The sequence below is a fragment of the Protopterus annectens genome, chromosome 5.part1 (assembly GCF_019279795.1).
Source record: "Protopterus annectens isolate FY-2018-M chromosome 5.part1, PAN1.0, whole genome shotgun sequence".
NCBI classification, from domain to species: domain Eukaryota; kingdom Metazoa; phylum Chordata; order Ceratodontiformes; family Protopteridae; genus Protopterus; species Protopterus annectens.
In genome coordinates this window covers 276,563,881-276,579,400 of record NC_056736.1, presented here as the reverse complement: position 1 = coordinate 276,579,400, position 15,520 = coordinate 276,563,881, and the positions used below count along the sequence as shown (strand labels likewise).

Genomic DNA, 15,520 nt, shown 5'->3' with positions numbered 1-15,520 from the left:
CCTACCACGTCTAGATCTACCCCTAGACTGGGAATCATAAGAAGGATACGTCCACCCCTTAGTAGGCCAATTTCTACTAAACTTTGGAGGCTGGACCTGCAAAAAATCTTTAACAGTCTGCATAGACTTAGCTTTGTCTTCCATTTTCTTTAAAACTGCCTCAACAGGAGGACCAAACAACACGTCAGATTGTAAAGGAGCATCTAAAATCCTTGTTTTAACATGTTCAGACAAATTTTGATCCCTTAGCCAGGCGTGCCTGCGAAGAACTGACCCAGTGGCAGCCACCCTAGACGAGGCCTGTACAGCATCAAAACCACATTGCAAAGAATGCTCACCCACCTGTTCAGAAACATGTACTAAATCTTGCAACTCTTTACAATCAATACCTACTGCCAGGGCATCAACCTTAGACTTCAATTGTGAAAGGAGATAGTTTTGGTATTTCAACATGTGAAACTGGCAATTCAAAGCCCTCATAGCAAGAGTGGAAGAAGTATAAACTTTCTTTCCCCATCTATCCAAGGCCCTAGCCTCTTTGTCTGCAGGAACCGGATTCTTAACAACAGAAGCCTTAACACCTTTAGGCCCCTGGCTAACAGTTTCTGGGTCTGCCCTAGGACTCTTAAAAAGATACTTATGAGCTTCAGGCACCCTGTAATACCTATCCGGCTTAACAGGAGCAGGAGGCAAAGAATCAGGATTAAGAGAAGCCTCTGTAAAAACATCTTCCACTACATCCAAAACAGGAGGTATAGCCAAAGGCCTATGCTGGGGTAAAAACAAAAATTCCCTAAGCCTTTTCCTGGAATCAGAGAAGTCCTGACCTTCCCATTTAAAATGCTCCTTCATAGAATGAAGAGTTTCTGAAAAAGAAAAATCCTCAGGAGGAGAAGCAGAAGGAGTAGAATCATCCACATCAGAATCAGAATAAGGAGAGTACTCCTGCAAGTCTTCAGCCGAAGACTCTGAAACATCTGAAGCCTGCTCAAAACCCCCCAGCTCAGGCTCCACCCTAGGTCTCTTATCAGGAGGGGGCATAGAACCCCTAATCAAAGTAATCAAATCTTCTGCCATTTTAAGCATATGCTTCTTGGGCACAGTTCCTGAAGAGCTAGGGGTAACACCAACTGAAGCTAAACCTGGCCTGCCCCTGGGAGAAGCCTTTGAAACAGAAGGAGAGGGCCTAGCCACCCTGGGAAGGGAGGGGAGTATAGTAACCTGAGAAGCCCCCTCAGCCTGACTTGCCTCCTGAGAGGCCACATCTTGCAATAATAAAGTCTCACCCTGGGAACATAAAGAAACCTCCGGTGGAGCTACCGGCTCCACCGACACCTCTAAAGAACCGGCGTCCGGTACAGACGGTTCTTCTAGCCTAGGCTTAACTGCTTTGTCCTTGCGCTTCTTCGTAGAAGCGGGCGTCGGAGCATCCGACGGCATTTTATAATTGCACCGCTTCCCAAAGTCTAACCTTGCACAATCCAACCTTCTCTTTATAGTGCGTTTATTAAATCTAGCACAAGAGCGACAGCCAACAACGTCGTGCTCAGGCCCTAAGCAAGGAATACACAAAGTATGATAATCTCTATGCGGTATCTGTTTCCCACAAGAAATGCAATTATTGACTTTTTCTGACATCCGGTAAATCACTGAGGCAAGAAAAACTAAAATATTCCCCAACGGGGTACTTAGCCAACTTTGAACTCGGTCTGAAACTTCGAAATCGAAAAATCTCAGAACGCCAACCGGCACTTGCAATGCTGCTTCTGCATCGGACCATGCGGCAAAAAAGACTGAGGATATGACGTCGGTCATGCGCATTTGTACCCTGACGTCCTGATGTCAGTCAAATGCGCCTTGACCGACGTCAGCCTTATACTTTGATATTCGGGCCGACCGAGGACAGCGGACTACCCAAGTGTAAGGACTGCAGCAATGTGAGATGAAGAACATCTTCAGATTGCAAGGACTGCAAACAACTTTTTTCTGTTCATTTGTGTTAAGAAATTTACATAAACATGAAATTTTAACTATTAGCCCAATTATTTTTATTTATTTTTTTATCCTGCGGAGTTAGGGATAGTAGAAGAGGAACTCTCACCAAATTTCCCAGTGAAGAAGGCCTAAGTCAGAACAAAATGCTTCCTTATTACCAGAATAAAAGTGCTTTTACTGCCAAGTCTTGCTGTAACATCCAGTGTGTAATTTCTCCTTTGCTAATGGTACCTGAAAATGCCACATACCTTATCCAGCAAACAGAATTAATATTAACATCAGAACTCCTGTACATATAAATGTTATTATATCTACTTAGTCAATGGATATTTTTATTGCAAGTTTTCCATTCAGAATCTTTGGAAAAATATACTAGAAAACATTAAAACTACCACAGACCAAATACATTTCAAAACTGCAATAAACTAACAGTGTTTTACAACACTGGGTATTGCTTAAGAAGAAAATTGGAAACTAAATGTTGTACAACTCTTAAGTATTGCTTAACATGGAAATTCTGCAGTAGTACATCCTGAATGTAATTCAGGTGCCTCATCTATTAAGGAAAAAACTCTGTACCCATGAACTACCACATAGGCAGCAATCTACTTAACACCGAATGCGTGATAAGAGACCTTGGGACCCATGTGGACAGTAGTCTCTCCTTTGAAAGTCACATCACCACAGTAGTCAGAAGTCCTTCTACGTGGCACACATCATAAAAGGGCTCTCATCCAGGAAAAAAAGAGGTCATTGTTTCCCTCTACTCAACACGCATTAGACCCATTATAGAATACAATGCCCCTTTTGGAATGTACCTCACAAGACATCTGCAGCAGCTGGAAAGGCCACAGAAGTACCTCACAAAGAGGATTACTGGCCTCAAACAAATGCCCTACACTGACCGCCTCAAAAAACTTCAGCTTTACTCTGTAGCATATCGCCTACTCCGAGGAGATCTCTGCCTAACATATAAAACTATGTCAAACCCAGAGCTGTTGAACATGCTACACCTAAAGAAATAACAATCCCTCAGAGCTACACGCTCTAGGGACCTAAACCTTGTCACCACAATAAACAGGACACGCTGGAGGGATAGATTCCTGTCCCAGAGACTTCCTATACTATGGAACAAGCTACCCATCTATGTCAAGCAAAGTTCTTCATTAGCACTCTTCAAGAAAAATCTTGATGAGTGGATGGGAAATAGAAAATACACCCCGGGGATCACTTGTGTCTCTGCTGGACAGTGGCACAGGAAAATAACTTTCTTGGGTGGAGTAAGCTATGGAACCCTGCTGGCTAGGCTTACGTACGCCCTTGGGCCGATAGCCTAGTACCTACCTATGAACCTGTAAGTGATGGTCAGCAAGTGCTTATTGCTACTCCAACAATGTATTTCTGCTACGTCCACAAGGCATACCGGATGTACTTCTGCACAGAAATCCCTTCCTAATTCAGGAATAACAATTTACAAAATTAGCTGGTGTCTAACATGTGAGCTAAAGTGACTCCAAACTGAAAGATTTATTTAATCATTCTTTTTGGACTCTGTTCCCACCACATCCCCAAACCCATCAAACTCCTGCCCTCCCATGTCTTATTATAGACTGTTGGCACCCTAGGACACTAGGGGAGGGAGGCAAGATTTGGGGACCATGGTCACCATGTGGTGCGAGTTAGGATTTTTCCATACTCCAACAGCCCTCAAAGTATGCAAATACTCAGAAAGCATGTAATGCATCTTGTCCAGCAGTACTATTCTCACATCAAAATTCATAATTTGTAAGAAAACCATCCCTGTATCAATGAATGAAAACACAGTGCTCAGATGTTCCAACGCTACAAGTAGCATTATTTGGGCAAAAATGTTCTTGCAATGTCAGATTTGGGGTATGGGAGTACATCAGCAAACACAAAAATCAAAAACCATACTGGCTAAGATTTCTGCTGAAAAAATCTGCAAGAATAGTTGCCAATGTGTTTGCTTGAATTGTAGCTGAAGAACGGGCAAGCATATGACCCACTCCCTCAAATTCTAAAAACAGAATACAAGAATAATTAGTGGAGTGTCCTTTGACCACTGTATGTGATTGTGAGTGTGTGGGGGAATGGGACAATCACTGAACTACAAAATGAGAGGTGTGTTCATACAACACTGGCTAAGCTTTACTGGGTATGCAATACATCTGGATAACAGATGCTGGGAGTCAATCACCAGAGTACTCTGCAAGGGAACAGTGATTCACATAAGTTAACTGCAGAGATACACAGTGACTTGCAACTGAGTGGTAAAAGGACTGCTCAGTATTTCTGAGCTACATGCAAATGTAGCAGTCCATGGGCCTGTACTATGCACACTAGACTTGTACATACAATAAATGGAATCATCTGGGATGCTACATATATACTCCAGTTTTTCAGAAGTCTGTACTGTGCAATATCTAAGTGAAGCAGTGTTATTGTCCATGGCCTTGAGCTCCATACTCCCACTGTTGCGAGACTGCAACACTACTTTTGCTAAATACTGCACTTCTGCCACAGCAAGTGTGGAACTTTGCGCTTCTCTGGCAAATCTTTATGAATCCCAGCCTATATAACCTCAAGAAAATATAGGAGATAGTGAAGAGACAGCACTAAATAAAAGGTACCGAGTTACATTATAAAATTGTACCTAACTCCAGTAGTAGTTTGATGCATTAATGAATAATTTTTCTCTTTTTCATCTTTTGAAATTTAGCACTATTTAGCACTATGTTGTTATGCTTATACCACCAAAACAGGTTTACACTTTTCAGATTAACTCATTTAGAATGCTGTCATAAGTCATAAGTTTGAATTTTCATTTCACAAATAAGTTTAGGAACTTGGAAATTACAGGCCAATTAGCTGTTAGTAACTGGATGCAGAAGATGATCAATAGCTCTGTATGGAATCAGTAAATTTTAAAACTTCCAAATTATTTTCTGTGAAAAAAAAAACTATTACTAATGTGACAACACTTAAAAGGAAGGCATTTTTTCAATAATACAATTTCTGAAAAATCAAGAGCATTATACACATTTGGCAATAACGTCTGAAAAATCAAGACTATTATACACATTTGGCAATAACTTCTGAAAAATCAAGACTATTATACGCATTTGGCATTATTTGCATCAGTGATGTTTCTAACAAATGTTATACTATTTGCTTGAAAGAAGCATGAAAAGACGAGCTCACACAAAAAAGAAAACCAGGAGTAAAGGCACCAGTCTAATTAAAGCAATACTGCAAACATTACTGTAGTTAACTGTTAATACATAAATACTTTCCCACTTTTTGTGCAAGAATTCTAGGCAGAATCAGACATAATGGGGGAATAAATCCTGAAAACGTTAGGGCTAATATTCAACTCTTAATCACATTTACTTAAAAAGTTAACAGTTCACGTCAACATGCAATTTTTGAGCAATCAGAATTATGAAACTCTAACGTTTGGCATTACTGACCGACAATAACCTTCAGTGAATTAGCTGAAAAATCAAACAGTTTATGAAGGACAGGGCAAAATCAGAAACACTCTAAAAACAGGGATAGTTGGGAGGTGTCCATGCATTATGCAAGCATACAAACATGTGTAAAAGGCTGGCAGGCCCCAATTCTTGGTCTTTGTGGCAACTAGGTCATGGCTAAAAAGGTCTCAGAAAGACCACTCCGCTTACCCAATTAAGGTGTGCACAAATCACTTTCTAATATACTGGGCCCTATAATGCACTCCATCCTCCCCTGTGTAAATACTAGCTTACAATGACAAAAATGTCTCTCCCTTTATGGATACACATGCAATAAACTTGTGCAATATTTCCTCTTTGTGGTCATGTGCTTACTGATGACTGAAAAATGTGCCCAGTGATGGAAATGCACTTGCACACTCAGAAGATAACTTGGGTATCATCTTTCACTAGATTAGACAGCTAGCTAGCAAAAGTGCAGTCAAGATAATCTGTCTGAGGTGGGAGAGCTCAGGGAGAAAAGCGTGTGGAGGCAATTGAAGGGTCAGGCAGGATAGGTAAACTGGTGCAAAGGTACAGGGTGGGAAAAATGGGTCTGGCAGGAGGTTGTAAAAATGCAGCCTGGGAGAAGTTCAGCCTTTTCAACCGTAAAACATTGTGGACAGCATTTGTGGAGCATCAGCTGAGCATTCTATTCTGTGTTTTAATGCTGAACAATAGTGGGAGCTAGAGAAGCCAGGCAGAGTTTAACAATGTGTGTGCAAGAGCTTGATACAGCTAAGTGGACACTGTACTTGAATCTGGATAGCATGCTGGGTGTAGGTCACATTTTTCAGCAGTGTTTTTGTGAATAAGTGAGTCAGTGAACACAAGTCTTTTTTGTTAGCAAAATTACTACTGAAAAGCAAGAAATTCTGAGGTGAAAGGAAAATATACAGACTGGGATCGGAGGTGGAGCAAGCATGGAAAGCAGGGGATTGAGTGAGGGAGGACACTAGCTTTAGTAGTGACAGCAGGTAGGATAACATCTAGGGGTGCCTAGTTCTTGACCAAAATTATATGATTAATACTAAAAACAAAAGCACTACAGGAAATTTTAATCAGATGCAGGGCTGGTGGCTGAAGTCATGCAAGTAATCCCAGACTGAGATTTCCATTATGAAGTCCATAAACAGTTGCCTGGACAATCTGTGCATTGATGATAACTCAGTGCAATGGACTGACACTTGCTTAGGATACAAAGCTCAGATGGTTTGAATCTAGGGGTAGGAAATGAGACAAAACAAAAGGAAACTTTTATTATGCAGGGGTAAATTGGGTGGCTCACACTGATTCAAATAAAAGACAGCAGAAGTAAGAAAATGTATAGACACAAGGGCCAGGATAGGATGTCAAACAGGGAGGAAAACAGATGAAATACATTTATCTGTATTGCGAATAAAAAAAAAAAGTGTCACATTACATACAATAAAGGATATTTAGTGTGGGAGAGGTACAGTGGCAGAGCCCATTAAGTAAGACTCCTTACCTAGAGTGGATATAAAAAGTGTACACACCCCTGTTAAAATTCCAGGTTTTTGTGATACAAAAAAATGAGATCACAATAAATCATTTCAAAACTTTTCCCACCTTTAATGTGAGCTATAGCCTGCACAATTAAATTGAAAAAAAAAAAAAATCTGTTAGGAGAAAAAATATAAAAAATAAAAAAAAAATGTACAAGACGCTGGTTGTATAAGTATGCGCACCCTTAAAGTAATACTTTGTTGAAGCACCTTTTGATTTAATTACAACATTCAGTCTTCTTGGTTACACACCTGCCATCAATTAAAGAGACACTGATAAACCCCAAATAAAGTTCAGCTGTCCTAGTAGGGTTTTCCTGACATTTACTCAGTTGCCTGCCACAGCAAAAGCCATGGTTCGTAGAGAGCTTACACAGCATCAAAGGGATCTCACTGTTGCAAGGTATCAGTCAGGAGAAGTGGTGTACAAAAAAATTTCCAAAGCATTGGATATACCATGGAACATAGTGAAGACAGTCATCAAAAAGTGAAGAAAATATGGGACAACAGTGAGGTTGCAAAGAATTGGATGTCTCTCCAAAATTGATGAAAAGACTAGATGAAAACTGGTCAGGGAGGCTGCCAAGAGACCTACAGCCACACTGAAGGAGCTGCAGGAATTTCTAGCAAGTACTGGTTGTGTACTACATGTGACAACAATATCCCATATTCTCCACATGTCTGGACTATGGGGTAGGGTTGCAAGATGGAAACCTTTTCTTACACAGAAAAACATCCAGGCCCGGATAAAATTTGCAAAACAATACATCAAGTCTCCCAAAAGCATGTGGGAAAATGTGTTATGGTATGATGAGATTAAGGCTGAACTTTTTGGCCACAATTCCACAGGGTACATTTGGCACAAAAACAACACTTTGCATAACTAAAAGAACACCATCCCCATGATGAAGCATGACGGTGGCAGTATCATGCTTTGGGGTTGCTTTTCTTCTGCTGGAACTGGGGTTTTAGTCAAGGTGGAGGGAATAATGAACAGTTCCCAAATACCAGTCATTTTTAGCCCAAAACCTTCAGGTGTCTGCTAAAAAGCTGAAGGTGAAGAGGAATTTCAGGTTTCAACACGACAATGACCCCAAGCATACATCCAAATCAATAAAAGAATGGCTTCACCAGAAGAAAATTAGTTTTGGAATGGCTCAGCCAGAGCCCAGACCTAAGTCCAATAGAAAATCTGTGGGGTGACCTGAAGAGGGATGTGCACAAGAGATGCCCTTGCAATCTGACAGTTGCAGCACTTCTGCAAAGAAGAGTGGGCAAATATTGCCAAGTCAAGATGTGCCTGCCATGCTGATAGACTCCTACCCAAGAAGACTGAATGCTGTAATTAAATCAAAAGGTGCTTGAACAAAGTATTAGTTTAAGAGTGTGCACACTTATGAAACCAGCGTATTGCATGTTTTTTTATTTTTTTATATTTTTCCCTTAATAGATTTGTTTTTCAAATGATTGTACAAGTTATAGGTCACACTAAAGGTAGGAAAAGTTTTGAAAAGAGTTATTGTGGTCTCATTTTTTTATATCACAAAAAACTGGCATTTTAGCAGGGGTGTGTGCACTTTTTATATCCACTGTATGTATGTTTTTTTGGTATACATATTTGGTTGGGGTAGACAGCTTCATATTATTTTCTGTTTTTTATATGACTTATAGTAGGAATTTGAGAAGTCAGGCAGAAGACTGTTTGGGGGTGCTGAAGTTATTCTACACACAACACACATGCACAACACACACCTTTGGCATTTTTAAGGGAATGGACAAGACAGACATTTAGTTGAGATGTGTGCGATACAGATAATCCCTGGAAAGGGGGATATATCCTTTTCCCAGGATTGTGTGAGCTCAGAGTCAGTATACATAACTAGTAGGGGGTTAAGAAGCTCAGCCTCCCACATGGGGGTGGCAGGGAGTTTGCCCTCCTCCTAATAAAAGCACTTGCTTTTGGTTTTACCCATTCCAATTTTAATCCTCAGTGCATACACAGTAGCTGTTGACAACACAGATGTCAATATTGCATCCACTCTGTGTAGAGTACTACAACCATGTGATATGTGTGTGCATTATCTATCTCTACACCTACGCACACCCACATATAAATATATTTAAAAAATTATATATATATATATATATATATATATATATATATATATATATATATATATACACACACAAAATAGTGGCACAAATGAATAAGGTCAGTAGGGCAGACATTTTTAGGCAACAGTATTAACAGGCATGTGACATCCCAACCTGATGTAAATATGAGAAAATGGAGGCTGCCAATAACCTTGGTGAAACTAGGCACTTTAAAAACCATGACTTAAGGGACTGCCAAAGTCCTCTGTCATTTCAGATCCAATGTGCAAGGCACAAAGAATGAGTTACAGTGGCAGCTAACATGAAAGAAAGACTGGTTGAAAAGATTAAACATCAGGACAGTGATGCTTAAGCGCAGATGGGTGGGAAAAATCCAGAGGTCAGTCAGCAGACCACAAAGTCACCCTGAAAGTCCAACAAGGAACATAATCAAGGCAAAGAGGCAGAACAGAGCACAGAATGTCACAAGACAAAGAGAAGGTAAGAACACACAGGTGGTAAAATAGTTCAATGCTTTGTAGAGTGGTTAATTAATAACAGGTATTTTGATATGGATGGTTCTTTGTCAGACGTCAAAGAATGATGTGCAAAGCAACAAAAAAAAACGCAGCCAAATGAAGGCTCAAGGATTAGAACACAGATGTTGGGGAAAAGAGAGCAGTTCAGGCTAAAATGGGGCACAGAACATACAAAGAGAGACAGGACAAGGAGAAAGTGCTGAAATCTTTTAACAGATAGTCTGTGAGGCAATAATACACAAAAAGAGCTGCTAGGTGGGAGGGCCACACAGTGCAAATGAAACAGCAGAGATTCAAGGGATGGCTTCTTTTTGCAACAGTTTTGTAGGGTAGCAATGCTAAACCAGGCACTAGGGTTTCATCTGATGGAAAAGTTTAGCCAGCAATTAGCAAATGAAAACCATATAGATGTCTTCATCTTGAACAGGGTAGAGGAAGATGGACCTGAAGGACAAAAGGAGAAAAAAGCATGGCATGCAGTGTAGAAAAAAGAAAGAAAGGTTTTTAAAAAATAATCTCGATGCTACTGTGTTCTCCATATATGGAAAATTATTGAGGGAAAGAAATCCCTAAAAAAAAGTGCTATGTATGCAGTTACATTTTCAAAGGATAACCACAGGCTGCAAGTTGTTAACTTATGATGAAGACTACAGTGGGATAGAAATGCCACACCTCTCAACCTGTTAGAGCAAGAAATCTAGACAAAGCCACAAATCATGGGGGGGGGGGGGTGAGAAAATGATGACAAAGGACCAAAAATAGGGACACTTTTTAAATTTATTTATTTTACATTTGTTTACCAGGAAAGTCTAACTTGGAACAAAGCCATTTTTCAGTGGAGGCCAGAGGAGAAATGCCTCCAGATGCATGTCTTTCAATTGTGGGAGGAAATCGCAGCACCCGGAGAGAACCCACACAAATGCAGGGAGGACATGCAGACTCCACACAGAAGGCACACTAGCCGAGAATTGAACCAGAGAACCTCTTGCTGTGAAGAGACATTGCAACCACTGCACCACTGTGCCGTCCAAATGTTACTCTTACAAACTTAGAAAGTTGATAGAATAACAGGTTTTGCATTAGCATGAATTTTCTGAAGGATATGAAGTCTGAAATTCAACTGTCTGCCATTATTTACTGACTTCAGTCCTCAAAGGTTTGCCAGAAATTTGTTAGAAAACCACAACTTTATGAGAAAGAGACCAAAAAAAGAGACGTAAATCTGGACAGTTAAGAGGTAAGGGGCCTGTCCTGAGGCCCTACTGGCCTAGTTATATCTGGGACCGCTCCACTGGACTGAGTGAAGAAAGACCAGCAACACTGACTATGGTTTTCCAGCAACATAACTAGTGTCAATGTGAAGAAAGAATCACAGTGGCTGGGCTACTGGGGCCAAACAGTGCAAACTAGAGGAACAGGCAGATGCTTTGCATACAGTTTGACTCTATGTCCTAAATCTAAGGGGGAAGCCTAAGCACTCAGTTAAAGTCCGTCTCAAGCTTTGTGTGCGTGGTCTTTATCTTTGTACACTGGCAACTGTCTAAACAAGTGTTGATGAACATATAAACTGTGGACAAATCACACGAACAAGTGTATGCCTTAGGGCTCTCCTGTAGCCTGCACAACTTGTTTTTGCATTGGACAACAGCACAGCAGGTGCGAAAAGTTAGTACTGCCCACTCTGTACACAATTTATTTACTGTCGGAGAAGAAAACTAAAAATGTTAAAAGGCAGTTACAGCCATTGACAGGACTATACAAGGAGCTGGGAATATCCTTGGCAGCAGAAAAGGCCTAAGGTCTGTCCACCAGAGTCACATTTCTGATGAGAGAAAAAGACAGAAAAGGCTGCTGTGTTGTGCTGCTTTGTGGATGAAAATGCTCAGAAACTGCGCAGAGCATTAAGACACCTTCTGGAAACAGAAAATATCAAATTAAAGCAGCTGCAAAAAACTGACAGGCTTGGTAAATTTCACTTACAGGGTGATCCTGGTACTTGGATCATTTATGTGGAGACTGAAAGCATAAGGGGCAGTATGCATGAAGCCATACCACAAAAACAGGAGTACAATGGACATGAAGCAAGACCTGTAGGTGCAGTTGAAATTTATTCAAAAATTTAATGCACTAGAATTATGGCAAAATGCGAGCATGGACTCTATATCAACACCTTCGAAGAACAGGCATAAATATAGAGGTAGAAGGGACTTTGAGGTTCTTTCAGAAGAAACTGGTTCAGCTTCACATGATCAAGGAGATGCATGTTAAGAAACATGTAGGATTACTGGAACTGGAGTTCTTCACAGTACTGATCAGTTTAGAGCTCTGGGGATAGCAAATGACAAACAGGACAGTCCGACAATATGAGGTAAAATTTATAAAGTAAACTGGGAGGAAAAGGGAGGAATGGGCAAACTAATGAAGCATATGACACTGTTTGGACTTTAATGGAATGCAACAGTCAGAGTGCACCATGGGAAAGGTTTAGATAACCGACTAGACGATTACCTTTCTAGTTCACAGTGGACCTGGCTCAGCAGTCTAGCACCAGAAGTGGCACTACTTCCACAGCCTGTACCAGTTCATTTACAGACTTTGTGGACCTAAGAGAATGGCTTGGTATGGGAACAGGGGCAGCATGCATAAGAGGCCTAAAAAGTATTTCATTTTCACAAAAAAGACAGAGTTGGAATGGTCTATACCAGTCAAATAATTTAAGGCAAACATTCTTACTATGTTAGATGCAGGACATGGTCATGGAAAAGCTGCAGCACATACAGCACCCATAAGCTGATTATATGAAACTGTACAATTGGCAGAAGTAACAAAGGCATTTAAAATAAAAATCATGCTGAAGGTCTGGGCAAGGAAGTGCTCGAACCCCATATAAAAAGGTAGCTGATCAGCTCAGCAGTACTGCAGCCATCATGGGATATACAAAGCTATAACAAGACAAATACATGGTGCACTTGCTCACAGCCTGTTTTGTAATAGTCTTTTGCAGAACTTTCAAATAGTCTTGAGATGGCACAGCCAAAGGGAAAGTTCTGTGCATAACTGTCATGACTTCAGAAGATGAAGTTTGCATTTTGGTGGGTAGGTCTAAGACAAATCAAGAAGAAAGGTTTCAATGTGCGTACTGCAGACAATGGTGGGTGCATAGCGGAATACAGCGTGCAGACTACAGGATTACCAAACCCTAACAGGCTTAAGGAAAGGCCATTTCTTTGGTCACCAACAGCGCATCCCATTTACAAAATTTCAGGTATGGGCAGTGTTATGGAAGGCAGTGGGTCAGTATGGATTTGATACTAAAGAATAAAACCTACTTCATTTCAAACAGGGAGAGCATCTTTTGCACACTGAGAGGGGACATCACAGAACATTAAAAGGCTAGGGTGGTGGAAATCAGACAGTATAAAAGTATATTTAAACAGGCAACATGCTTGAGCAGTTTTTTTCTTTCTTACTGCAGCTCCAGAATCTTAATTTCTTCAGGAAATTTTGGAAGATAGGACACTCAAACATGGAAAGAATGCAGTGGTGGTTACAGCAAAGAGATGGTTCCAGTGCTGGGAAAGATCTGCAACAGGCAGCAACATGAATAGGGGTGGGGGCTTTGGAATGGTCACACCTAAGCTGGGAGCTGAACGATGCTGCACATTTTGGGGGTCAGCTGTCACGATAGTTGGCATATGTCAACTGGTGAATTAGTGCAGTTAATACGGCAATAAAAAGATGGGCTACTTCAAACAAAGATAGACGTATGCTTGAGTTTTATGGAGAGAGGTCGATCAAAGGATGAAATCACAAAAAGCAGCATCCATTTGAGAAGCTAGGTGTCAGTATGAGGAATTTCTGTCATCTCAAAATAAAAGGCAATCAGAAATGTACCATCAAGATAAGTTAATTTGTAAGATAAAATGGTGGTAATGTTTTATGCCGACTTGAGTGTAGGCTTGAGGCAGGTATAGAGAAGATATGTGCTTGGCAGAAGGTTGGGGTCCTTTGGTGAAAAGACTGTTAAGGGACACCAAATGTAAGTGGAGGAGGATGCAGACTTACTGCCAAGTCCTCCCACAAAGCTGTCAGCACCAGGAGAGATTATGAAACTTATTAGCCAGATCCCCTCTGACAGACTGTCAAGCAACTCATGTCTGATGCTTATTAGAACAAGAGGCAAATTAAAAGCAAATGTAATTCTATCTTCTTTCCAGTTCTCAAAGGTTTACTTCCAATAAATACAGATCTTGCAAATAACTTGGCTACTGACAGGGGTTTAGTAATCTCATAGAAACCTAACCTTCATTTAACAAAAAGTTATGTGACACATTTAAAAGTGCACCTTGTTCTCAATCTAATTTTAGTGCCTCGGGATGGAAAACAATGGTGGAACTCATCTCAACTGTGGTTAAGCAAAACCTAAAACTGGTTAAAATTATTCTTGCTGTCATGCCAACTGCTGTATGTTTTGAAGTTTGAAATATTCAGGTTACCAGCTAGGTTAAACTACTACATTAACAATCAGTTCCTGTTATGGGTTTGTAACACCTCATGCATGCTTTACTAGATTTACAAGCCAAAAACCTCACTAGATTCACAGCTGCTTACTTAAGAATTCAGTTTGAAATACCAAAGACAGTATCAAAACTTTCTTTCTATGCATTCCTGCTCAATTTCATTAGTTCATCAGCTGAGAATGAGGAGCGAGTAACCCTCAAAAAGATTACAAACCCAATCTACCAGACAGACAGCAATGCACTCTTGCGCCGATGAGCACAGCATCTAGCCTCCTTCTCCAGTGACTAATTCATTGTACCAAGAGGCAAGGACTGGACAAAAGAGTTAACAGTGGAGTCATTAAAAAAAAAATTAAACAAAAAACATTTGATAAAGAGTTAGTCAGTATTTCACTGTTAGGCCATGTCAAAGTGCATTAGCTTCATGACATTTTATGTCTGTATCTTCTGTGCTTACAAATGATAAACAGATCATATGCATGTACTGTCAGCCACTCTTCTAAGGTGCTTAAGTGAGTACATGTAACCACATTGCAGGATACTTAGCAGTGGCAAAAACCCGTGGGATGCCACGATACTCTCTGGCTATCTGCACATTGTGCTTTGTTAGGTTATCAAACTGTCCAAGTGCTGTACAGCAGGATCAATATTGCCAAAGAGGTTTTTGCTGAAAGATGCCAGAGTTTTCTTTTGACAAGTACATGGAACTCGAGTTTGTATAGCAAGATGAAGGCTCTGCATATGAAGACAGTTTGGAGTGTTAAAATAGAGATGAATTTCCACTACTCAGACTTACAGAATTTTTTAATTCAGTTGCTTTAGTGTTATATGCAGCTGTTCAAAAACAGATCTGAGAGTTCACTGCTTGTAAACTTTTGGTTCATCCATCTCCAGATCCGCAATGAACATACACGTACAAATTATCCTTCAATCCCGATCCGAAATAAATGACAACGAATCAAACTGCTCTGGAACACTGACAGTTTCTTCCAGCTTTGAGGATATGTAATACTGTTCTGGATTCTGCAAAAACTACAGCAACATGTTTGGGGAGAAAACAAACAAATGTTACAGGATGCCAAGAGTGTGAAATGACAAAAATAAATCCAAAAATACTTTAAAATGCATTTTTCAATTGGAGTCACCACTTTTCCCTATTCACATAAGAAATTGTGTTCTCACAAAAGCACTCCAAACTTAGTTCTGAAAAATTTACTAACCATACCTAAACATCTTATATTAATACATGGACTACGAACATGTTTACTCACTGTACAGTACAGTTGTGTACACTTACCATAAATGTAGATGTT

At 40.3% G+C, this 15,520-nt stretch overlaps 1 protein-coding gene across 1 annotated transcript in view; it reads right to left on the bottom strand.

Annotated features, from left to right (window-relative positions):
• Nucleotides 1-10,814: 10,814 nt before the first annotated feature.
• IFNGR2 (interferon gamma receptor 2) overlaps nt 10,815-15,520 on the bottom strand; it is a gene marked incomplete in the record, with an annotated part of 238,908 nt that continues 234,202 nt past the window's right edge. Inside the window, 1 exon segment of the mRNA XM_044072944.1 lies at nt 10,815-15,239. Within this exon segment, the coding sequence (XP_043928879.1) occupies nt 15,135-15,239 (105 nt within the window).